Genomic DNA, 26,393 nt, shown 5'->3' on the forward strand with positions numbered 1-26,393 from the left:
GCGGTGTGCACATCGCAAATTTTTCATCCAGACAGAAACTAAAAATAAAGATGAACCAGGAGCGCCATCTGGGGTGAGGTCTGTCACTACCTCTGCTGCTCAGATTCAGAGATCTCTGCAGATCTGTGGGGATATGGAAGAGATGGTATGAAGTTCCTCCCCTCCAACCCATACACACATACATATGCACACCCACACATATGTGCATGCAGTTGCACACATACATATACGTGCATGCACATGCACACACCTACCTACATGCACACATGCATGCATACACACACACACACACACACACACACACACACACACAACCAGGTCCCAGCCCCTCTTAAAGTCATTTCTATCGAATCTCCACAGCCTGTGAAGTTCAGATTCCCATTTAGAGATTGAGGAAATGAAGACTCCCCTAGCTAAGCAACTGACAGAACTGGGATTCAAACCCAGGTCTGCGTGATTCTAAGTCCCAGGCTCATTTACATTTCACCACTGAATGTGGCCACTGGAGCAGAGGTTCTTTTTTTTTTTTTTTTTTTTTTTAATTTATGATAGTCACAGAGAGAGAAAGAGAGAGCGGCAGAGACATAGGCAGAGGGAGAAGCAGGCTCCATGCACCGGGAGCCCGATGTGGGATTCGATCCCGGGTCTCCAGGATCGTGCCTTGGGCCAAAGGCAGGCGCCCAAACCGCTGCGCCACCCAGGGATCCCTGGAGCAGAGGTTCTTAACTGAGGTGGGTGGATAGAATGCAGCAGCTCCACGGATGAAAAAACTTGCATCTTTATTTTCTCCCTACTTCTAACCGAAACTTAGCATTTCCTCCGAATCTGAATGTGGGCAACAAATCTGTACCTGTGACTTTGTCACCAATGGAATCACATTTTCATATATTTCATATGTTGCTGATATCTCAAAATGTCACTTATATTTATCACAATTTGAAAATGTCAGTAGTTATTAGACCCACTGCAAGATCTTGTCATTTCATGTGTTCACAAAGAAGTGTTGTGGTAGCCAGGTGGCTCCCGGAAAATAAAGCTCTGCTGTGTAGCATTTGCTAATTCCCATGGTGTAAATAGTCCTACCACTGCCAATTTCAAGGATGACTATGTTTAACAATTGGTTTGCAAATTTCCTGAAAATTTAATGATTGGTGCTTAAAAGCAGGGACAAGATGGCTCCAGCACGCCACTGGCAATGGAGTGGGTTTACCTGGGTTTGTCATCCTCCCTATAAGTCATCCTCCCTATAAGTACTTGTCTTTCCTAAAACTCCCTTTGGCCTTTGGTATAGTAATGTCAATAATAACAATAATAGATTTGAAATATATATATTAAATCCTTAGTCTAAGCACTTAACATAACCAATATCATTATTTAGTCCATCAACAACCCTTTAAGGCTCTCAGTGGAGGCAGGGAGATGTGATTTTACCCCTGGGGGACATTTGGCAATAGCTGAAGACATTTTTGATTGTCATAACTGGGTTCACTGCTGGCATCTAGTGGGTAGATGCTGCTAACTAACCTACAATGCATAGGACACACACACCACTCAACAAAGAATTATCTAGCTCTAAATGTCATTAGTGCTGGGGAGTTCAGAAATCTTGCATTACTTATCTTGCATTATCTTGATCTTACATTACTATCAGTCCCATTTTTGAGGTAGGAAAACTGCAGCCCACAGAAATTAATGTGCCCAAGTTCACAGAGCTATCATATAGTAAGTTATCTGCAAATTCTAATTTCTACTCCCTTACTGCCTCACTAGATATAGGGAAAGGAGCTTACTAGAAAGAAAGCAGCCTGCTGGGGTTAGTCTTGGCAATGGGTGCCTCACAGAGGCTCAAGCACTATATGTTGGAGGATCTAAGCCCAGCTGCTTCTAAAGAGAAGGAGACTTGACCCCAGAAATTATTCCCAAGGTGAGTCAACCAGATGGCCCACTGGGCTGCCTGCAAGTTCATTTAAGATAATAAAATGGACAGGGGAGGTGAGGACCACTCTGCCACAAATATGTATTAAACATCTACTATGTGCCAGCACTACTCTAGGTGCTGAGGATAGCATAGGGAACAAAACAATAGTGGCTCTTGCTCTCATGGAGTGTACAATCTGAAGGAACAGAAAAATAAATTTTAAAATGGATTTAAAAATTACAGTTCATGACAGATGCTATCAAGGAAGCAAGTGAGATGCTATGATAAATAATTTTAGGAAGACTTTCTTTAGATAGGGTAGTCAAGGAAGACTTCCCTGAAGAGGTGACATGTGAGCTAAGACTTGAAAGATGAGAAGCCAGCCATGGGAAGAGAGGAGAGAAGAAGCAACAATTCAGAGGGATTAGCAGGAGGTGATGGGACAGAGGAGGGAAATAGGTTGATGTGTTCTAGTCATCAAAAGGAGGTCACTGTGACTGTGGCACATAGGACAGAAGGGAGGAGAAATTCAGGACCTAAGAGTTAGATATCAGCAGATCCAGCCACCCTTCTGTGTGGAGGAATCAGTACAGGTCTGACAAAGTAAGCCCCAAGCTCTGAGGACTCAGCAAGTACATAGACCTGGGATGTGGGGGAGGGAAACTGTAGGTACCTAGACTGGCATCTGGCACATTCTAAGAGCTCTCCTACCCAACTTTCTTAACCCTTAACATGTCTGCTAACCCAGGATTCCCAGATGCCGGAACCCAGGACCCAAAACTCATGAGTGTGTTTATGTGTGTATATATGTATATGTGGGTGTATAATAATAATGATTACCAAATAGTCAAATGGCACTGGGGAAATCTTCAGCTCCAAAATCAATCACAGCACTAGAAACCAACACACCTGGCTCATTGCTGAGAAACTTGCATTAGTAGTCATTTGTGGGGCACTTGGGTGGCTTAGGCAGTTGAGCGTCTGACTCTTGGCTCAGGTCATGATCTCATGGTTGTGAGTTCAAGCGTCGCATTGGGCTCTGTGCTGAGCCTACTTAAAAAAATTCATTTGTGTAGCCACAGCCCACTTATGCCTAATCGCTATGCTGTTCAATAGCAGCAGGATGGGCTGGTGCTCCAGAGCTGAGTGAACTTTGCTGAGCAGGTTAACAAATTTATTTTTTTTAATAAATTAATTTTTTATTGGTGTTCAATTTACCAACATACAGAATAACACCCAGTGCTCATCCCATCAAGTGCCCCCCTTCAGTGCCCGTCACCCACTCACCCCCACCCCCCGCCCTCCTCCCCTTCCAATTTAGTACTAAGTTCTGTTTATGGAAGCCCAGAACTCTGGAACAAGGAGGCTCAGCTCACAAGACAGGGGACAGCAGGAGGCTAGGGAGGCAGGGCAGTGGAGGAGGGAGGGGAGGAAACAGGCAGAGAGTGAGCCTGCGGTCTACGCCAGCTGCTCTGCAAAGCCTCACTGCACCCCCATTATTCTATTGAATCCTCGCAACAATTCATGTGGGTCCTATTTCCCCCGTTTCCACTCCAGGGTTTTAGGCTCAAGTCCAAGAGTGGAACCCAGGGCCCCCTCTTCCTCACTCAAGTTCCCACCAGAAGTTGGGATTTCACTGCCAGTGATTCAAGGACCTACTTTATCCACTCAGAACTTAAGTAAAAGAGCAGAGCAGTTCCTTAAGCCTGATGTGGGGAGGTAATGTGAAAGGAGAGAACGTGCCAAAACTCTCCAGAAATAGTGAATGCCCAGGAGGTGAGCAAAGGTATTGAGAACTGGGGAACCTATTTGCCTGCATAAAAGAGATAATGTTTTTGAAACTATCAAACGGATCCATCTATACTGCATCTTCATGAATCATGATGTTCTGTGTCTCCTTACCCCACCACTCCTCGACCCATTGGATCAAGGACATTTATTACTTTTAAGAGGAGTGCAGAGACCATCTGCAATCAAAAGATCGTAGTTTAGCTTTGAGGCTATACAGAGACAGTAGTCTTAAGACCTAGCCTGAGAGAAAAAAGTTTCTTAATTCCAGAACCTACCCTACAAATTAAGGGAAGTGTGGAAGTCTGAGCCCAAAGTTAGATAAGCTGTCATGTGATAGGATTAGGGAAATGAGGTCAGGGAGGTGCCCATCCTGTGAGAAGATAGTGGTCTCTTCCAGACCTGGGGGTGAAAACAAGAAGGAAGGAGACTCAGAGAGAATGTGAATTAGAAAAAGACACTGCCTGGTGTCAGGGACTCATGCCCCTACCTCCCTCGAACTCAGCCCCAAAAATGGGAAGGTAAGGAAATTGCACTCCCAGTAGGGGAGGGAAAAAGACAAGATCAGAGGGGTCATTGCTTCACTGAAGCTCTAAAAGGACACTGTGCCTTTTGATTCCCCCATGCCCACTTGGACCAGCCAAGATAGTAAAGAAATAGCAGGAGGCTTCGGGTATCTGTCAGAACACCATCACAAAAGCAGAGCCTCTGCAAGTTCTACAGGAATAAGGCATTTCATGCTCAAGGAGAACTTACATGGATGTGGGAGGACCTGGACCTCGGGAAGGAAAGGAACGGAGAGGGCCAGAGAAATAGCCACTATCTTATCTGCCACAGCACTGACCTGAGTAAACATATCATAGTTTGCAGAGAAATACAAGAAACCATTCTTGTCTGCAAAGGGAGACCACAAATGGGGACTTCTTTTGTGCAGGATTCATGGCAATGAAGATGGAGAAAAGAGAGCAAATTTGAAAGATGCATGGAGGTGGGTCTGAAAGATCATAATGGTGCAGCTGGGGATGGTGCCAGAAGGAGCCCCAGATTCCTGGCTTGAGCCACTGAGTGGACTAAGTGCAATCTACCAAGATGGGGCCCGTGTAGGGCCAGGGCTATGGTGAGATGAAGTGCTTGCCTCAGCCACCACACACAAGGGTGTTGCCAAAAACCCTCAGTAATCAAGATAAATGTTTTAATGCAGTAATTTTTAATCAAAATTAATGCAAAACAAAATCCATGATGAACACGATCAGTATTACTGATTTTTCCTTTTGCTTTGGGCTTCAATATGGCTCAGCTTAAAATTTAAAATTCAAGTACTTTGTCCATCATGGATTTTTTTTTTTTTTTGCATTCACTTCGTTTTTAAAAAAATACTTTATTAAAATTATTTGACACCTGTGGAGTTTGGTGCCCTCTTAAATGTTGAACCAGGTACAAGGGCTTCACTTGCTCTAGTTCCAGCCCTGAGGAGCAGGTCTGAGAAGAGGTCAATTAAGATGCAGTCTTGGATGCATGCTGGAATTAAATGGGATGGCAGATGTTAAGTGCCTGGACCAGAGTGGGTCTTCAGTACATGTTGTAATGGACCCGTTGGTGCCTGGCTTGAATCATCCAAGGCCTTACCATTCCAGGGACCCCAGCTGTCAACACCTGCATTCCTGCCCGAGAACTGTCCTGGCCGCCATGTAAGATATGGCAGGAGGCCTGGGTAATGAACACCCCTATGGCAGCCCTTAACCAACCATCCACTGGAGCCCATATGTAGATATCCCAGGTCCCTTGGCTCTTAGATGTGTTAATTTTGAGATTAGATAGATAGATAGATAGATAGATAGATAGATAGATAGATAGATCACCATTTCCAGAGTCCCCAGGGGAGATTAAGCTCCATCACCCACAGTGTTACTGGCTTGACAACACACCTCTAAGCTCTGTCCCTACCCCCACTTCACTTCCCTACCTTCCTACTGATGTTTCCCAGGATCAACTCTCAAGTAAATCTCATGTACTCCAATCTTTTTCTCAGGGCCTGCATCTAGGGCAACGAAACCAAGACAAATGTGTGTCTTTCCTTCCCTTGCCCTTTTCTCTGTGGAAATATAGAATGTTCTGCACATACTCAGAAGTCTCAGCGTGCCCTTGAAGGAGAAACCCCTGACTCCAGCACTCTCCCTGGAGGGAAGTCAGTAGGGGTAATTATCAGCCAGCACTAGGAGGCCTCCATCTAAAATGGGCTGTCTGTGTTTCTGTAATCTCTGCACCTAGAGTTGAAAAATAATTGGCGGACACCTTTCCTGGCCATTAATTCTTTACAGCAGACATTGAGCCCTTAGGGCAAAAACTGATTGTCTGCAGTTACTGCCAGCCTGGCCCTGAATTCAGAACAAGGAGCATGACTTTCCTCTCACCCTCTCTACAGACAGTCTTCTCTTTCCTCCACCCACCCCTGGAGCCCAAGAAAAGCTGTTTGCCTAGACAGGAGAAGACAAGAGCTAGCCCTCAATCCAGAGGGATGGGACTAAGGGTTGAAAGCCGTGGTGAAAATCATGAAAAGTGGAGACACGATTCATGCTTTCTTTTTAGAGAATATTTGTCCAGCCTCTGCACTTTTCCCTGCCATCACCAGCAATACTCACAACGATCTCGTGCACCAAGTACTATGTCTCTGCCAGTTTTATAGGCTCAGAGGCTCAGAGAGAGGAAGTGGCTTAGGTTAAGTGACAGAGTTTCTCCTTGTCCAAACCGCAATCAGGCTCCTCCGGACCCTTTTTCCAACTAGGCCCTGACTTCGGGGATTCTATGTTCGTTTCTGTTGATACATACAATCTTAGCAAGAATCCTGCTAAAGTTGAACAGGATCCCTCACCGTTAATATCTGATCCTCCTCAGGGAACCCTGGGTGGCACAGCGGTTTAGCGCCTGCCTTTGGCCCAGGGCACGAGCCTGGAGACCCGGGATCGAATCCCACATCGGGCTCCCGGTGCATGGAGCCTGCTTCTCCCTCTGCCTGTGTCTCTGCCTCTCTCTCTCTCTGACTATCATAAATAAATAAAAATTAAAAGAAAATTTAAAAAAATATATCTGATCCTCCTCAATGTCCAACTACATCCCCCATCCTCCACCCCCCACCTCAGTTCTGGCTAGCCACCCTGGCCTGCCTTCAGCAAGAGTCCTGTTAGCTCACTTTAACCAGAATCCCCCTTACTCCTAGTGTTTCCTTTTTTTTTTTTTTTTAAGATTTTATTTATTTATTCATGAGAGACACAGAGAGAGAGAGGCAGAGAGATGTAGAGAGAGAAGGAGGCTCCATGCAGGGAGCCCAATGTGGGACCCGATCCCGGGACTCCAGGATCACACCCTGGGCTGAAGGCAGGCGCTCAACCGTTGAGTCACCCAGGCATCCTGCCTGGTGTTTCCTCTTAGTAATATCCCATCCACTGACCACCCCCTGCTCTTCAGCTATAAATTACTTGTCTTTGTTGTGTTGGGAGGTGACCTCATTCTCCCTCCCCTACCACACACCACACACCAGTCACCTCCACACCTACCCCCATGTCCCCCCCTGAATTAAGTTTGCTTATGGGTTCTTAACAAATGTCATGAACAATTTTCCCTCCAAATAGGTCACGTAAGGAAGATGTTGATTTAGACCCCGGTCTGTTTTTGATTCCAAAGGCCTTTTTCTTCCCTGTGTCATATGTTGTCTGTCTTCAGTAAACATTTCTTGAGCACCTACTACACGACAAGCCCTATGGTGAGCCCCGAGGAAGACAGAAAAATAGTAAGAAATATTTTTTTCTGGACCCCTGGGTGGCTTGGTGGTTGAGCATCTGCCTTTGGCTTGGGTCGTGATCCCAGGGTCCTGGGATCGAGTTCTGCATTGGGCTCCCCACAGGGAGCCTGTTCCCCCTCTGCCCATGTCTCTGCCTCTCTCTGTGTCTCTCATGAATGAATAAATCTTTATTTATTTTTTTATTTTTTTTTTTAACTTTTTTTTTATTTATTTATGATAGTCATACAGAGAGAGAGAGAGAGGCAGAGACACAACAGGCAGAGGGAGAAGCAGGCTCCATGCACCGGGAGCCCGACGTGGGATTCGATCCCGGGTCTCCAGGATCGCGCCCTGGGCCAAAGGCAGGCGCCAAACCGCTGCGCCACCCAGGGATCCCTGAATAAATCTTTAAAAAAATTTTTTTTTCCTCTAAGAGGGAGAAATAAAATCTTCCCCTATTCTGCCCATTCCCTACCCCAGGGGTCAATACCTTTTTTTATAGTATTGACAGACAGCCACAGGGGGAGATTTGAATAAATGCCCACAAAGCCAGACTATTGACTGCCTGACCCTTTACAGAGAAAGGTTGCCCTGCCCTGGTCTACACCACACCAGGCACTGAAGATACACTTAGTTACTCAACTCAACTCAACTCAACTCTAGGAGGCTCATCCTACGATTGATTACATCCATTTTACAGATGAGGAATGAGGCTCAAGGACAGGAGATTTGTCACACTGCTGGAAAAGTATAAAGTTGGATAATCCCAAAGCCCTCCACACTCCCCTTGTAGATGTCCCTTCCCTGCTCCAAATCATGTCCAAAATGTTAATGGTCAAAGTTTTGAAACACTGACACTGACACTGGAAACAGCCCACAACCCCACATCAGGAGTGAGTCACTGGGCCAGGAGACTCCACCAGACTGATCTCAGAGCTGCAGTCCGTCTGGTCTCCTATTGGATGTTTTCCTCCAGCTGGATCAAGAGGCCTTTCATGTGATAAACAGGCATTCATGTGCTAATCTGCAATCTGAGGCAGGGTAATTATTTCTGTTGGTTATATTATCGAACCTTTGTGGGAAGGGCAGAGTGACAACCCTGAGGGAAGACGACTGGGGGGCCAGCTGGAGTGGGCTGTGCAACAGAAGTGGCCCCAGGTCAGTTGACTAGAAGCCGTGTATCCATAAATTCTGATCAGGAGAAGATGGTGTGAAAGCAGAATTGCAAGGAGAGGCAGGTTGAGCTGAGTTGCTGCTCTGTTATCTCAACACTCCCCTCCACAAGCCAAAGTTGAACACCTTTGCTGGGAATACCTGCATTTCTCCGCCCAGGGCTTGATTTCTAACTGTGGGAGACCTTGGCCACACGAAGCTGGAAGTAGCCTGGACCAACACAGCTGGCCCACTGATACATAGATAATGCAGCTTCCTCCCCCCTTGGTCTGAGGTGTGTTCTGCTGGCTCCCAGAGTCCCCAGGGGCTTAAAACTGCAGATGTCACCACTGTCATCAGCCCAATCATGCACCCTTTCCTGGCTTTCTTCCCTTCCCCGCCATGTCTTCTCCCAGAGGACAGGAAGATTTCCTGCGACCACCTCCCAGATAAACTACTTGCACTTTCATCCTGTCTTAGGATCTGCTTCCAGAGGAATCCAAACCAAAGTAAGCCCCAAGAGTTCGTCATGCCTTCTCACCTCAGCTTCTCATATGACTGATCTCTACCTCAGCGCTGGGAGCTAGGATCAGCCCCATTTTTCAGAGGTGGAGCCTGAGGTGCTCATAGAGATTAGGCAGTCAGAACCCCAACCCGCCAGAGACTGGCAAGAGCCAGAGGCTCAACAAAGGTTCCTGGTGGGAATGGATTTGAGCTTGTCTTCTCAACCACAGATTGAAACTGTCCCAGACCCAGGCTGAGCCCCAACTTTACAGCCCATTCTACTCCAGCTCCTGCTCACCTCTCCCCTATAGCCATTCCCCCAGAATCCTCCATCAGTGAAGACAGCTGGAATGGGGTCAGAAGTTACTTCTAGAATCAACGTGTCATAAAAGATAGAGAACTCAGAGTTCTTAGCTTGTAACAAGTCGATAAAAATGATCTCCATGGCTACCTTGGGGGAATAAATGGTGTGGATTAAATTTGCATTTATTAAACAGTAATAGCCAACATTTATTAGTGCCTACTGTGGTGCCTCTCCCAATCAGATGGGGACTCCCAAATATAGGGCATGGGCAGTGAAAGCCACCCATAGCAGAACAAAGGAGATAGAAGTTTACTGAACACTCGGCAATGGAGGTGTGGGGACAGGCCAGCAGAGGAGAGGCCCCAACAAGGAAGGAGTGGATGGGGGCTGTCTTTAAAGGAGGGTGAGGAGGTGTGGGAATGCATGGAATTTCCCTTTTCTGGTACTGTGCCTGGTTGTAAGTAGCCCGTTGGTCAGTTAGGGCCGTAACTGATGATATTGTGAGGTGGGTCCTGATGGTCCTGTCTGGATTCAGCACTGGGGGTCACTGTGGGCCCTTTTGTCTTGTTCTATACTTCATTGCTCAAGTCTGTTGCCTAACAGCAGCCTCTATTCCTACTATGTGCTAGGCGCTATTCTAAAAGCTTTACAATAATATAACTTTTTAAAATGCTCACTCTTGGGGTGCCTGGTGGTTCAGCTGGTTGAGCATCTGTCTTCGGCTCAGGCCATGATCTCAGGATCCTGGGATCAAGCCCCCTCACTCCCCCTTGGGCTTCCTACTCGATGGGGAGTCTGCTTCTCCCTCTACCTCCACCTGATGCTCCCCTGCTTGTGGTCTCTCTCTGTCAAATAAATAAAATGCTCACTCTTTGAGACAGAAACTATTATTTTTTTCTATTTTACAAACAAGGAAACCCAGGCACAGGTTAAGAAATGTGTCTAAGGTCACACAGCGAGCAGGTGATGGAACTGGAAACAGAACCCACGCAATCTGGCTCCAGAGATACGCTTTTAATCCTTGTTAAAAGATGGACAAATGCAGAAACTAATAGAACATTGTATGTTAATTATATTCCATTTTTCAAAAAAAAGAGTAAAAAAACGAATGAAGGCATATTAAACACTGTAAGAGTTTGAGTAAAACCCTATTTGAGTCTGGCAGCATGAAGCCAACAGTGGTTAGGGGTGCTCCTTCCACAGGTTAGACTGGAAGACATACGGAAAAGGTGGGGAAACAAAAAAGGAAATTATTTGGTGGACTGTAGCCTAAAGCCTGATTGGCTTTCTGAGACAGCTTTTCCCTAGTGTTTACCTCATTTGGGAACGCCTTCTTGACTGTGGTTGGTTATCCTTTGGGTTTCAATTTCTTAACCTTAATGTAATTAAAGGGTTGGGTTTTGGTTTGCTCACATGGGCCACCAAAACCTTAGAGCCACTTCCAACATAAACTCCTGCTGAATTGACTTAATACCACCTCCATTAACCTGTGCCTGTGGCAGAAAGTGAGGCTACAGATTGTTCCTTTGTAGTTCTGAGTAGTAGTCCATTTTGCAAATATGCCACCTTTTGTTTACCCATTCACCTGTTAGATATTTGGGCTGTTTCCAGTTTGGAACTCATGGCTAGAGCTGCTATGAATATTCCTGTCCAAGATTTTTCTGGTTTGTGCAAAGGTTTTCATTAATTTATTTTTAATTACTGAGTAATACATGAATGCATTTTCTTTCTTTTTTTTTTTTAGTTTATTTGAGAAAGAGAGTGCATGAGTAGAGGGAGGGGCAGAGGGAGAGGAGGAAGGAGCTCAGCCTGGGGCCTGACATGGTGTTCTATCTCACAATCCCAAGGTTATGACTTGAGCCAAAACCAAGAGCCAGACGCTTAACCAACTGAGCCACCCAGGCATCTCAAAAGCATTCCTTCTCTTATCAAAACAATACAGAAGGTAAGGCAGCCTGGGCGGCTCAGCAGTTTAGCGCTGCCTTGGGCCTAGGGTATGATACTGGAGACCCGAGATGGAGTCCCTCATCGGGCTCTTTGCAGGGAGCCTGCTTCTCCCTCTGCCTGTGTCTCTCAGGCCTCTCTCTCTGTGTGTGTCTTCCATGAGTAAATAAATAAATAAAACCTTAAAAAATAAAATAAAATCTTAAAAAAAACAAAACAACACAGAAGGTAAAAAGCAAGGCTCCCTCACATCTTGCATTGGCAATGCTTCCCAAACTTTAACATGCGCACAAATCCTCTTGAGAATCTTGTTTATTCATTTTGATTCACAAGGTGGGGTAGAGACTGAGATTCTGTGTGTCTCACAAGCTCTCAGGGATGCTGACAGGGGCAGGGACTCCCAGACCACAATTTGAGTAATAGAAGGGCCCAAGCCAGTATTTCTCAAAGCATGGTCACCTGACCATCTGCATCACAGTCACACTGGAAGATGCTGAACATGCACATTCTGAGGCCCTGCCCTGCATCCTCTGAGGGGTGGAGCCCTTATACCTTCATATTTAAGTGGTGCTCATCAACGTCTGAGGACCACTGCTTTGGGTGTACAGTTTTCAGAAGGGCTGATTGGTCTGTCTTCTTCCTGGTTGTGCCCCCGAGACTAGCCCAGTGCCTGGGCCATGCCTTTTTTTTGTTTTGTTTTGTTTTGTTTTAAGACATATTTTCTCTTACTCTGCTAGGATGTGGGTTCTACACCCTGGGCACACCCCTGGATGCTCTGTGGCATATTGCAGTTCCACCTGACCCTCTGTCCTATGATATTAGAGGGCCACCATTTGATGATGCAGCTTTTGCTGCAGAATAAAGGCTGTAGTGATAAGCATGAGTGTGCAAAGCATTCAGGAATATGTTTCAGCCTAAACTTGTCCAAATAACAGCATGTAGAACTAATGATGGGAAAATGTCTGCAAGCCACAGCCCAGTGTCAGGCAAATGAACAGAAACCCACAGGCACCAGCTCAGGGGGGGGGAGATCTGGGAGGAGAGCCCAGCATTGCCTCCCACTGGACTCTGACAAGCATAGAGACCACAGTATACCTAAAGTATGCCATGGTTTCTGCAGTATCTGTCTTCAGAGTTTCCCCATGGCCTCATGCTCTTCACCTGACCTGTGGCCAACTAGGACTTTCCTCCTCAACACTTCTGTCTCCCAGCTGCCCCAGGAACTGAGCCTATCTGCCTATAAGCACTGGGTTTCCATTCTGCTACCTCATCTGTTTCCATTCTCAAGGCAAACATTATTTGCCACAAATGGGCTATTCCAGAATCCCAATTTGGTTCCATGCAGCAAGAGAGGTAGGGCTGAGTGAGGAATTACACACCAGCCACCCCCATCTATGCCAACAGCTCTTAACTGGTGTGGAGAATAGCAGGCAAGTTCAGGCAAGACCAGGGGGGCAAGGTTAGCTCTGAAGGCCCAGCTGAAGAAAGCCACAAATGAGTCTGACCACAGGCTGGTCAGCAACAGCCAGGGTGACAAACAGACTTGAAAGCAGTTCCCAGGAGAGATGTTTGGAGGACTGCAGGCATTCAGCCAGAAGAGAGGACTTGAACATCTGGAAGACCTAGGTGTGGTGGCCATTTGAACAGCCTCAGGGACACAACCAGGACCAGTGACTAGACAATTCAAGGGAGCAATATTTTATTCTCTATAAAGAATTTACTCAAAATGAGAGATGTGTGAGAATGGACTTGGGTGTCTGGTTAGGCAGTGAACTCTCCACCACAGGAGACATTCAAGTAAGGGCCAGAAAACCTCTGGGTGAATAAGGTCTTGACAATCAGAAGATTTAGATTCCGGGACCTTCAAAGACCTCTCTCTGAGCTTCATTGAGACCTGGATGAGGCATCAAGTGGAATTTGTCCATCACTGTAGTCAAGCCAGTGGCCACCAGATGGCAACAGAGCCCCATCTTCCCAGTCAAGGAGCGCTTCGTTTGCAGAAACCTAATTGGAAAACAAAACCAAAATAAATAGTTAAATGATTTAGACAAAATGACATTCATAGGCAAAGATTATGAATCAAATTCTCAAAAGCTTTAGTCCTCAACACAACCCAGAGGGCTCCAGGTCAAGTAAGTCACAAATTTTTTTGAGAGTGAGCATCCTTTTTTTATAAAAATTTCCATTGAAGTACAACAAACATATAGTAAGGTACACAAATCATAAGTGTATAGCTCAATGAATTCTCATAAACAGGGCACACCTGTGTAACAAGAAACAAAGTATTATCAGAACTCCAGAAGCCCCCTTTCTAGTCACCACCCCCCATCTGACTTCTAAATCCATAGACTAGTTTCACTTGTTTTTCAGTTTTACAGACAGGGAATCAGATGGCATGGATTCCTCTGGGTCTTGCTTAGACGGTTACGTGATGAGATCCACTGATTTTGCTGTGTGTTGTAGTTCCATCTTGTTGCTGTGCAGTAGTGTGTGGTGTGAATAAACTGCAATTGATTTGTTCATTCTCTTGTTGATGTGCATTTTAGTGATTTACAGTTTGAGGGCTGCTATATATAATGCTGCTATGAATTTCTAGTACATTCCTTATGAAGAGCATATGTACACATTTTCTTACTGAATTGCTAGGTCACAAGGCTAGATGCTAGCTAGCACACTTTCAGCCTTAGCTTTAGTAGACATCACCATACAGTTTTCAAAGTGACTGCACCAACTGACCTTCCCACTGACAATGTATGAGAATTCCTGTGGCTCTCTGGCCACACCAGAATCCTCGATCTGCATAAGTTTGGGTGAAAGAAATGGGGGATCTGGAATGAGCATCCCCACGGATGGTCTGAGCATCTGGGCAGCAGAGGTGAGTGGGCTTGAGCCAGAAGGAAGAGGAGTCTATCCCATCAGCACTCCCTGATGAGCCCTTCAGCAATGGTATCTGCGGAATGGAGAACTTCACTCCTTGAGCTCAGAACAATTGCCAGAGCAGTGCTGTTCTCACTGAGCCCTCACCGCATGGCTGGCACTTTCCTCAGCGCTGGGGATGGAACAGAGAGGAAGCAGACATCATCCCTTTGCTAACTAATGAAGCTCACGTTCTAGCGGGGGTGGGCATGGACGGTAAATAAATGTATGTAATGAAAGTTCTGTAAAGAAAAATGAGAGTGTAGAGGAGGAGTGCTATTTTATTATTTTTTATTTTTAAATATTTTACTTATTTATTCATGAGAAACACAGAGAGAGGCAGAGACATAGGCAGAGGGAGAAGCAGGCTCCATGCAGGGAACCCGACATGGGACTCGATCCTGGGACTCCAAGATCACGCCCTGGGCCAAAGGCAGGTGCTAAAGCACTGAGCCACTCAGGCATCTCCAGGAGTGCTATTTTAAAATGCAGACTACAAGGTGATGCACCTGAGCCCTATGAGGATGTCTGCATCAGATAGACAAGAGACAACAAGCCTTGGTGAGGACACAGACAATAGGGCACTCTCTGCACTGTTGATGGGAAGGCAAATTGGTGCAGCCGCTGTGACGGTGAGAAAATGAAGAGATTTGGGTCAAAGGTACAAACTCACAGCTATAAGATGAATAAGCCCTGGGTATCTAATGTACAGCATGGTGACTATAATTAACAATTAATAACACTGTATTAACATTGTATTAACAACTGGAAAAATGTTGAGAGTGGATCTTAAGTGTTATCACCCCACACACAAAAATGGTAATTACACGAGAGGATGGAGGTCTTAACTAACCTTATTGCAGAAATCATTTTGCAACATATGTGTTGAAGCATCACATATTCTCCCTTAAACTTACTTATGCTGTTTGTTAATAATATCCCAATAAAGCTGGGGAAAAATAAAATATAAAAGAGTAAAATAAGTGGTCAGAGGAATGATAAGTTGAGTTTGAACAGAAACCAGATATGAAGAAACAAACCACAGGAAAAGAGAGCTGCAGGTACAGGGAGCCATTCAATGCAAAGGCCCCGTGGTGGGTGTGTGCTTGGCATATTCAAGGCACAGTAAGAAGCAGGTAGAAGGAGTTAGGAATGCTGGGAGAAAGTTAGCAGAAATATGATTATGTAGGACCTACCCTCACTGATGTTCAAAGATAACCACAAACCCAACCCAACATGTACATATAAACTCATAAAGTGTTGGGGCTTGAGAGGTTGAGGTGGTTATTGTTGTTTATTAAAATGCAATCATCCATATATTATCACTAGCCTTACTTAACATAGGTATCTTTGTAAGTCCGTAACAAGGATTGGGGTAGGCAAACTTTTCCTGTGAAGATCCAGCTAGTAAATATTTGAGACTCTGTGGGCAGACAATCTCTGTTGCAGCTGCTCAATACTGCTGCTCTTCAGTCCAGAGCAGACATGGACTACACCTGACTGAGTGCGTATGGCTATGTTCCAAAAGAATTTTACTTACCAGATGGGTGGCAGGCCAGATTTGGCCTAAGGTGGTGGTTTACAAACTCTGACACGTAGCTGCCCTGTTATATTCCCAATGCCAAGAGCAGTGGCCGGCACATATAGGCAACCAATAAATATTTGCTAAATGAATAAATCTAATATTTTTTTAGTGGTTACAGAGTATTTCATTGCTAGATTATCATCCTAGGGCCTAAGATTTTACAAACTAATCCTCTTATGAAAAAGATTTCTATGCGGGATACCTGGGTGGTTCAGGGGTTTAGCGCCTGCCTTCAGCCCAGGGCCTGATCCTGGAGATCCAGGATGGAGTCCCACATCAGGCTCCCTGCATGGAGCCTGCTTCTCCCTCTGCCTGTGTCTCTGCCTCTCTCTCTCTCTCTATGTCTATCATGAATAAATAAATAAAATCTTTTTTAAAAAAGGGAGCTTGGATTATTTTGGCAACACTCAATTCAATATTGCAGTTGGAAAGTATCTTTAATCTCATCACTTCTGAGGCTCTTTCAATCCTCTGCTTCCCATCTCTTTCAAACTACGCCCCTGAAAATTTCCATTCCTGAATTGTATCTCTGCAGCAATCCCTGCTACATTCACTCCACTCCATGTAAACACACTTGAGTTGCCATGTTCACCCAAATCCATTTGGGATGACAGCTTCTGGAATGTTAAAATTTTCAGACATTGTACAGCAAAACTTATCAGAATCCAGTTTACACCCACTTCAAATCACATAGTACTTGGAACTGAAAACCACAGTATGTGCCCTAAACTGTCCTTTACAATCTGAATAATTGTGGATTCAAAGTTATAAACTCCCTTCTGGAGTAGACTAAGGTCACTCTCTCTCTTTCTCCTGCTAACAGATTTCTGCAGTTACCTTCACAATTTTAGAATGAGCAGCAGAGTGATCTTTATCTGCCACAATTGTACATATCTAAAGAAATGAGCTCCTATGCTATACATACATCGATCATTTCTCCTTTGAGTTGTTCTTCCAAAATATCAACAGAGGTGAATTAGGACATCAAGACTCCACAGAAGGCACAGATGGCCCAACGCTCCCTTCAATGAGGATACTTGAGACTGTCTCCTCTTCTGTAGCTGGTGCATTAGGGTTTTTTTGTTAAGAGTAACCAATGGGGGGGATCCCTGCGTGGCTCAGCAGTTTAGCGCCTGCCTTCAGCCCAGGGCGTGATCCTGGGGTCCCGGGATCGAGTCCCACATTGGGCTCCCTGCATGGAGCCTGCTTCTCCCTCTGCCTGTGTCTCTGCCTCTGTGTGTGTGTGTGTGTGTGTGTGTGATGAATAAATAAAATCTTAAAAAAAAAAAAAAAGAGTAGCCAATGGGGCCTGGGGTGGTGCCTGGCTGGCTCAGTTAGTGGAGTGTGTGACTCGATCTCAGGATCTTGAGTTTGAGCTCCACATTGGACGTAGAGGTTACTTCAAAAAAAGAAGAAGAAGAAAGAGTGGCCTTTGGGCTCTGGGAAGAGAGGTGACAGGAAGCAGAGATGACATCACTGCATCTTTCTCTTCAGGCACATGAACTACAAAGAGTGGAGGCGACACCCCATTCCCCATCCTTTAATAAGTACTACACCATTACCTTCCCAAAAGTAACGTTCAGTCCAACCAGCACGGTATCAGTGCCATTTCCTAATTCACCTCTTGCCCATGATGAATTTTAACAATTTAAAAAACATTGACAATTTGATGAGTGAAAAAGTCTCACTATTCAATTCTCTTTTCCCTGAGTATATCCCATGAATTTTTAAAGATCTACCTTACATTGTATTTATCTAACTTTAAGCACAGACCGTAATAACCTTTACCACTAGATGCCAGTATTAACACTTCTCCTCTGGTCGGACAACCAGCTAGTCTCGAGACTTTGCCAAAAGTCCCCTGGAGAGCAAAATCGCCCTCTTTCCACCAGCTGAAGAATATTAAGGTTGGACCACTCAAAAAGAGCTGGAATATTCGCAAATACCTGAACAGCCAGTGTTATCTCACTGATACTGTCTCCTCTCTTGCTTCTGTGACCCCGTGGTCTCCGTTCCTTCCCCACCTCTCTGCTCCCTCATTCCCAGTCTCCTTTCCTGTAGTCAAGTCTCAGAATACACGAGGGCCTTCTCTCCACTTAAACTTACTCCTTCGGAGTTTTCATGTAGTTCTCTAGGGAATCCCTGGGTGGCTCAGCGGTTTGGCGCCTGCCTTTGGCTCAGAGCGTGATCCTGGATCCCGGGATCCAATCCCACATCAGGCTCCCTGCATGGAGCCTGCTTCTCCCTCTGCCTGTGTCTCTGTATCTCTCATGAATAAATAAAAATCTTTAAAAATAAATAGGGCAGCCCCGGTGGCCCAGCGGTTTAGCGCCGCCTTCAGCCCGGGGTGTGATCCTGGAGACTCCGGATCCAGTCCCACGTCGGGCTTCCTGCATGGAGCCTGCTTCTCCCTCTGCGTGTGTCTCTCTCTCTCTCTCTGAATAAATAATCTTTAATAAAAACAAATAAATAAGCAACTCTAGTGATACACCAAAAAAACAAAAAAAAAGATGTAAATTTCTGCCACATAGAACAGGTGCCTTCCAACCTGTTGGGGGAAGAGATGGCGCTGGGACACACCGGACTCTCCATCCCAGGGAGAAAAAAGAGCGCACGTCTGCTGGAGGGCTGTCAGGTCTTGCTCGACCTTCTGGGGCCAGAGGCTCTCTGCGAGCACGCACGGCGAGCGTGGAATGACCACGTACACAGGAATCTACAGGTGACCCCAGCGGCCAGCGCTCCCAGAGAGACCCACGGAGGGAGGGGGGGCTGTGCCGCGGGGCGGTCGAGGCTGATAACGACTCTGAGTGAAGCCACCAGGGATGGAGGCCAGTGGGGCTGCGCGCTCGCAACACCATCCGGGCCGGGCCACCGCGACCGCGGAGCTGGAGCCTGCGATCCGGTGAAAGCAGCCAACCAACGGTACCGGAGCGCGCGCTCCCAGCCCAGCGGAGCGTGAGCCCACCGGGGGGAGGGGGGGAGGAGCTGCCCCGCTCTCAGGAGCCAATCAGAGGCCACGGAGGCCTATTACGACAACCTCAGGAACCAATGAAAAGCGAGACCCCCCCCATAGCCTGCCTCCCGGGCGCCTGTCCCGGGAGGATCACCGGAAGAACTTTTTTAGAAAGTGCAAATTAGGAGACAAGTCCGTGGCTCCGCGGCGGGGCGCTGCGTTTACTAAGATGGGTGTTGAGAACCGTGTGAGCGAGCAGAACCGCGCTTCCCCGAAACTCGCGGGCGGTGGGATCGCAAGTCACCCCCAAGCCCAGGGCTCCAGCGCGGGAGGGTACGTGCTGCGCGCTGACGTCACGCGCCGGCCCCGCCCCCCGCCCGCCCGCCCTTATAGCGTAGCCCTGGCGCGCGCGCACCATTGTGTGGCTGGACTCGGCCGCCGCTGCGGTGTGAGGCGCGTGTTCGGGCTCTCGCCGTCGCCGCACCCGCACCGCGGCTTTCGCCTTGCGGCCCGCCGTTCGATAGCCAGCCCCCGGGGCCCCTGCCCGCCACGAACATGCCGCGCGTCTACATAGGACGCCTGAGCTACAACGTCCGGGAGAAGGACATCCAGCGCTTTTTCAGTGGCTATGGCCGCCTCCTCGAAATAGACCTCAAAAATGGGTGAGTCGGGCCTGGGCGCCCGCTTCCGCCCGCAGCGCCCTGGGTCTGGCGGCAGCGGGGCCCGCCGGACGGAAGAGGGCCAAGGCCGCGGCGCCGCGTGGCAGGGCCGCCAAGATGGCGGCGGCGCGGGGCCGCGGGAGCGCGCGCGGGGGGGTGGGAGCGCGCGCGTGCGCGGCCCCGGCCTAACGACGCCCGCCGGGCCCCGGCCCTCGCACCGCCCCCAGGTACGGCTTCGTGGAGTTCGAGGACTCCCGCGACGCCGACGACGCCGTTTACGAGCTGAACGGCAAAGAGCTCTGCGGCGAGCGCGTGATCGTGGAGCACGCCCGGGGCCCGCGCCGTGACCGCGACGGCTACAGCTACGGAAGCCGCAGTGAGTCCCACCCCCCGCGCGCTCCGCGTCCTTGGGACCCTGGGGGGTGGGCGCAGGCCAGGGTGGGCGGGGTGGGGCCTCCCAACCCGGGCAGGCGTGGCGACGCGGGTCCTTTGACTGCAGTGTCCCCGGGCCCCGCTGCCTTCACGCCTGCCCGGGGCAGCCACGGGACGCCGGAGCGCGGGGATTGGGTTGTGGGTTTTGCCTAGCCAGGGTTGGGGTGTTTGGCGGGGGGAGGGTTCTTTAATTTTATTCTTTTAGTTTTTGGTTTTTGCTAGGTTGGGAGGGGGGTGGTTTGAGCCCCTGTCAGCACTGTCGTGGGCTCTGCCCACGGAGGAAGTGAGGCATGGTTGTATTTGTTGTATCCCCCTCGCTTACCTGACAGTGCCTTAGCTAGAAATGTGAATGCGTTAGCGTAGAAGTGTAAGGGCAGGCCGGGTGGAGGGTGGGGTGGGGCGGGGCGGGGTGGAGGGCTGGGTAGGGTCAGGGGAGGGATTTAAAGTTTAGGTCTTAGAGTTATTAAAATTGGCGGGGGCCAAAGAAAATTTCGAAGCAATGTGGTATAGTACCACAAAGTATACTTAAATAAGCTTCATGCTATATTTGAAATAGTTGGGGCATGTTCTTGGGAGGAGGCGGGAGGGGTTTGGTTATGTGAAATGTTTGATGTTGAAATTGTTGCATGTTGAATTCAAACTTTTTAACAAGTCCTTGATGTTTCAATTTGAAAGTGACCAATGGGGCTGAGGCTGTGTCCACTGAGGCTAAGATGACTGCCTTTCCTGATTGGCCTTGGCTTTTCCATACATTGTGTGACCCTTGCCCTATGACCCTTTGGCTGACCTTACCGGAAGCCATGACGACAGCAGCCTTTTGCCATTAGACGCAGGGTGATGGTGAGGATTCCAAGGGTTAGACAAAACTGGTTAATCTGAACTAGGTGACTGTTACCTTGCGTGTTTTGTGGCCAAACCACCACCAAAAACCTCACACTGTGATGTAAGTACTTAGTGTAACTAGTAAACATTTTTGTAAAATGTAGAAATGCATGTAATCAGTTAAGTTTTATATTTTACAATGTTCTGTAAAATAAAACTTAGCGAGGTAAATTGAATAAAGGAGCAGTCACTCTCTAACAGATTGTAGGAGAAGTTTAGTTGGATTTAGTCTATTTGACTTGCCCTTAATTTAATTTATGGCAAATCACAACTGTATCGAAGGTTTAGCAATATAATAGCAAAGTCCTACTCCAGTAAATAAAAGTTGATATGTTTGTACTAACTTTCAAAAAACATGCATCCCTATCATTACAAAGCATCTAATTATTCTCTTCATGTGATAAAGGTGGTGGAGGTGGATACAGCAGTCGGAGAACCTCTGGCAGAGACAAATATGGACCACCTGTTCGTACAGAATTCAGGCTTATTGTAGAAAATCTTTCTAGTCGTTGCAGTTGGCAAGATTTAAAGGTATGTGCTGTAACTTGAGATAAAAATGATATGGCAGATGTTTAAAAGTTAGGCCTTTGTTTTACTTTATCTCTAAGAATCAAGTACAGTATGTAGATCTTTACATTTCTAGGTTTAACCCTTCTTGTTGCTCTTTTAGGATTTCATGAGACAAGCAGGTGAAGTAACCTATGCGGATGCTCACAAAGAACGCACAAACGAGGGCGTGATTGAATTCCGTTCCTACTCGGACATGAAGCGTGCTTTGGACAAACTGGATGGTACAGAAATAAATGGCAGAAATATTAGGCTCATTGAGGATAAACCACGAACGAGCCATAGGCGGTCTTACTCTGGAAGCAGATCAAGGTAATTGAAGAATTGGGAGAGGAAGGAAACAGTATCTGCCAAGAGCAAAGAAAAATCAAATGGCAGTATTTGACTTCTTAGTTGAAATTAGTTCAATATTTAGTCTCTTTTTATAGTAAGCAATTGTATTTTGTGTATTTTTTTGGTAAACAACGTAAAAGTTTGAGCTGTGAGATGTATTGAGATTAAGATTTTTGTATTGTTTCTGGTTATAGGTCACGGTCTAGAAGAAGGTCACGAAGTAGGAGTCGTAGGAGCAGCCGCAGTAGATCTCGAAGTATCTCAAAAAGTCGCTCCCGGTAAGTAATAAATTGTTAGGTCATTTTTCTGAATGTTACTGCACTTGTATGTTCTGCCAAGGTACTGAAAAAAAAATCCGGCTCTTCTTGTCCAGATCCAGGTCTCGGAGCAAAGGTCGATCACGTTCTCGATCAAAAGGCAGGAAATCTAGATCAAAAAGCAAATCTAAGCCCAAGTCTGATCGGGGCTCCCGTTCGCGCTCTCGAAGCAGATCTAAGGAGTATGAGAAATCTCGAAGCAGGTCTCGCTCTCGATCTCGTTCCCCCAAAGAAAATGGAAAAGGTGATATAAAGTCAAAGTCTAGGTCAAGAAGCCAGTCTCGTTCAAATTCTCCCCTTCCTGCTCCACCCTCAAAAGCACGTTCTGTGTCCCCTCCACCAAAAAGAGCTTCAAGATCCCGTTCTAGATCTCGTTCAAAGTCCAGGTCACGGTCCAGATCGAGTTCCAGAGATTAACCTAGAACTCTACATTCTTTGCACACTATTATGGAACACTTTCCTACTTGCTTAGGCAGTTACTCTTCCATGTTTGTACTTGGCCTCTTCTGCAAGAGGAATCTCCTGAAAATGGGGGCACACAGAAATTTGATTTGTGGCCAAATTTGATGGAAAAAAAATGAGGTTCTAAGGAAATGGTGGCATGAAGACCCTCTCCCTTCTTTGTAGAATTAAGATAACTTTGATTTTATAGCGTTTGAGCTAAAATAACTTTTGTAAAGATTAAGCTCATTTAGATTTTTTTTAAGTATTTCAGCAGGATCTGCTGCAGGGGTTTTGTTGTTTTGTTTGCTTACTTTTAAATTAACCGTTTCAAGCTTTGAATACCTAAGGCTTTAGAGGGAGATCCCGATTTTCAATTATGTTGGCTTTTTATAAAGCTTGAGTTATGTAAGATTTCAATAAAAATTTGCTACCAAGATGATTGCCTTATTGAATAGGTCACTATCAAATTCCTTTAAATATTGATAATTTGCTTTTTGTGAAAACAAAATGTAAATTCTACGTAAATGTAAAAGAAGGCAAGCCTCAGACCAGCAATAAATTATTCAATTTGGATAACATTTTGTGCTGTTAATCAAATTTGCCAAAGTCCTATCTGCCCCTTTGAGTTAAGTTAAAAATAAAAAATATTTTGTAGTTAATTACATGATTTTGCCTAAATTAGTAGATTTTAAATGAAACTTTTCAAACAAATTCGATTGAACTCTTGAAGTAGTTCTTACCACTTGGGATCCCATTTAGCCTAGTTATCCCACTTTCTGGAAGTGGTTAGTGTGATAAGTGTTTTTGTTAGAGTATGGTTCTATGGTCTTTAATGTTTGTTATATAAAAATGGAAGTAGCCTTTCTTCAATTGGAAATTTAGCATATTCTTGTTCAAAGTGGAAAAGCAAATACTGCATTTTCTAAGCTGGCAGATCATTACATTTAACAGGCACTTAACAAGTTGCTTGGTAAATCAATTGCTGATTAAAATTCTACCCAACAATCAGTCTTTGTAGTTGATGAGGTTATGTGATAATTGGTTAGATCATTCTTGTAACTTTTCCAACATATGGTTGGTTTGAAAAGAATTTACATGGGTAAACCCTAAACTTTCTGTACTTTCTTATGAAGTGTAATAATATGCTGTGGAAGCCAAATTACACTGCAAATTCATAGGCATTACTGGATAACCAGTTAGTTCATATATCTATAGGCCTCATTAGTGGAAATTGCAGTTTAAGAAATGAATTACTTTATCTTTTGTTCAAGTACTTTAATTTCATTTAAAAGCACTCATTAACCTTGGTTTGAAACCAAGATGTAGGTTGACTCAGCTTTTTATTTTCTAGGAGCTGTCACTGTGAGGTATCAAGGGCTGGGTTGTACTATATAGGAGGGCATGGTGGTACGGTGTTCATCATGCCACAGGTGTGACTAGAAAGCATGGTAATCTAGAGTTGGTTTGTGGGTTCAAGTATTCCAGAAGGCATACCTGATAAAATGAGGATGCTTGAAAAAAAATTGAGTAAAAGATTTTAGGTGTCAGAGTAGTTTGGCGTACTTGATAATGAGTGAAAAGACTTGTTTTTGAGAAATTTTTGGGCTTCCTATTATAAAATCTTAGAGCTTACTGTTAGGACTACATTGCCCCAAAAGGTTGATGCTTCATCCATGACCTTATTTTCTTCTAAATGTAAATATTCATCTGAAAAATGGGGTTTTTTGGATTTGAGAGTAGACACTGGTGTCTGCAGTCCTAGTTCATTATTTTGCTTTACTTGAAAGAACAGAAATTAACAACTCTTACCTGAAGAGGGGCATCTCCAGCTGCCTTTCAAAATTTGGTTTGAGAATTGGCTTTGACCAAAGTTCTCTTGTTTTCAGGGAAAAAACAAAAGCTTTTAAAACCACAGCCTTTTAAAAAGGAAGAGGGAGGAATATCACAGTGTGAAATTTGACTTTGTAATCATCCTTCAACTGGGTTTTCTTGTGTTAGTGTAACATAACATGATCATAGGCAGGTTTTGTCTACTCTGTTAGCTGCCCCCAAAGTGGGTATTTGGTAGGTAAAAGCCTGCACCCATAAGTTTTCTGATAATAGCAAAGACCAACTTACTGAAATTCTAGTCCTAGTCCTTACCTGTGGACCTCTACATCATTAGATATGCTAAAACACTAGAACACCAGCCTACTTGAGAACAGAGTTGACTGAAATGTTTAGTTCCTTGCTAACTTTGGAGTAGAATCTGAGAGTCTACAACATGCCACGTGTACATCTGTGGCTAGAGAATGAAACTGAGAGCAAAAAGAAGCAAGCAGCATCTTGATTCCCCTTCCTTTACCTGATAGTGTTGATTGACACGCCATAGTGCCTTTAAGGCCAGTTTGAGTCCTACCAGTTCCTGTGATTTATGTTCCAGTCCTGTGTTGTTAATTACCTTCATCTTGGTATCTTCCCCACTTTGTTAACCCATTTTTTGCTTTATTTCCTCAATAAAATGCTTACTGAGGGAAAGGCTTGTTTTGAATTTATTGTGTATTCCCACTTAATGCCAGATATTTGGCAAATGGTTTTTTGAACTAAACTTGCCACTGACAAGCCATTCCTGACTTGCATAGGAGAAAAAGGTCTTGTTTTCAGTTCAAGACCTGTGTTGAGGATCAGCATAGTGAATGGTTTATCTTTGGCAAGTCTTAACTGTTGTGCTTGAATGTTACCCATTAAACGGTAAGAGTGAGCCATGAGTTGTGATGGTAGGGTGCCTGGCTGGCTCAGTGGAACATGTGACTCTTGATCTCAAGGTAGTAGGTTGGAGCCCCAGGTTGGGTGTAGAGAACACTTCAGTAGTTTTCAAAAAATAAAGGTTAATATGTGGAAGGTACTTAGAACAGTGCCATAATAAGAACTATCTGCTACTGTGAAGGATAAAGCATACTAAATCTTTTTTTGTCTTGTCCCGCTTTTTTTCACATTAAATTTACCTGTTATAGCAAATTGAACATTATTCATAACAGTTATTTCTCAGGAAAACTAGGAAACTTTAATCACTTTTTCCTTCACCTAATTTCCTTAATTTAGACTTGGAGCACTCTAAACTTTGGCAGTTCACGTTTAGGAAACTTCACATCTTGTATTTACCTTGCTTTCAGAAAATGTTTATCCGACTTTATCTAATTTCAGTCCTATGGCAGTTCAATGTTTTGTTCTTAGGTGTTTTGACTTAATTTTAATTAGGAAAGTAATATATTCTTGGGAACAAAGTATCTTTCCTTAGAGCTCACTGGTTAAGGTGGCTGCTGTTAACAGTACCTGTTTCTGCCCAGACTTTTGGTCCTAAAACCTATTCCTTCCAACAAGCTGTTCTTACCATGAGTGGTGTTCTGCAACTTTTTACTTAAAACCTAGAAATGTGCTATTTTAAATTCCTGAGTAGTATACCCCTGAGTGGATATATATATAGTAGGTACATTTTTTCAGTACCAACATTGTTCTATCAAAGTAATCTCTGGGCTTGTAACAAATTAAAAATACTACATTGAATATTCCTATCAAACAATGAGAATATAGAGTTTTTACATAGTTTAGTACCTTGTGATTCTCAATTTACACATTAAAGTTTGAATTTAAGGCAATACAAAGTCTTGAATAAGATGATCTATGTTAGGCACTACATATGCTTCTATTTGCTAAAAGGATGAGTTGATGGGATTGTGCATTTGATCTTCTAGGTCCTCAATAGTTTGTTTAGATTTGTTTGATGATGCTACAACAGCCCACAGATGGGCTCCCTTTAAAGTACTTAATAAGTGATCAGCTTTTTTTTTAAGAATTATCTATTTTATTTTTTAAGATTTTATTTATTCATTCATGAGAGACCAACAGAGAGGCAGAGACCCAGGCAGAGGGAGAAACAGGCT

The 26,393-nt window shown here is 45.2% G+C and overlaps 1 protein-coding gene and 2 long non-coding RNA genes across 4 annotated transcripts; 1 reads left to right on the forward strand and 2 right to left on the reverse strand.

Annotated features, from left to right (window-relative positions):
* Positions 1-5,001: 5,001 nt before the first annotated feature.
* Positions 5,002-9,576, reverse strand: LOC144298374 (uncharacterized). The gene is made up of 2 exons (XR_013365372.1): positions 8,554-9,576; positions 5,002-5,224 (listed from the first exon to the last, which is right to left on the reverse strand). It is a non-coding gene; the product is annotated as an uncharacterized LOC144298374 (long non-coding RNA).
* A 3,491-nt stretch (positions 9,577-13,067) lies between these two features.
* On the reverse strand, positions 13,068-19,174 carry LOC144298376 (uncharacterized). The gene is made up of 2 exons (XR_013365373.1): positions 18,435-19,174; positions 13,068-13,389 (listed from the first exon to the last, which is right to left on the reverse strand). It is a non-coding gene; the product is annotated as an uncharacterized LOC144298376 (long non-coding RNA).
* A 62-nt stretch (positions 19,175-19,236) lies between these two features.
* On the forward strand, positions 19,237-24,990 carry SRSF6 (serine and arginine rich splicing factor 6). 2 transcript variants are annotated; one of them, XM_077873214.1, is made up of 6 exons: positions 19,242-19,501; positions 19,726-19,874; positions 21,219-21,343; positions 21,483-21,691; positions 21,907-21,990; positions 22,086-24,990. In XM_077873214.1, the coding sequence occupies exons 1-6, from the start codon at positions 19,395-19,397 to the stop codon at positions 22,444-22,446; spliced, it is 1,035 nt and encodes a 344-aa protein (XP_077729340.1). In that variant the 5' UTR covers positions 19,242-19,394; the 3' UTR covers positions 22,447-24,990. The 2 variants fall into 2 exon arrangements, with proteins under 2 accessions (XP_077729341.1, XP_077729340.1); XM_077873215.1 differs by lacking the exons at positions 21,907-21,990; positions 22,086-24,990 and adding an exon at positions 20,606-20,873 and having other exon boundaries at positions 19,237-19,501; positions 21,483-21,497.
* The last annotated feature ends 1,403 nt before the right edge of the window (positions 24,991-26,393 follow it).

Source organism: Canis aureus, chromosome 26, assembly GCF_053574225.1.
Source record: "Canis aureus isolate CA01 chromosome 26, VMU_Caureus_v.1.0, whole genome shotgun sequence".
In the NCBI taxonomy this organism is placed as follows: Eukaryota; Metazoa; Chordata; class Mammalia; order Carnivora; family Canidae; genus Canis; species Canis aureus.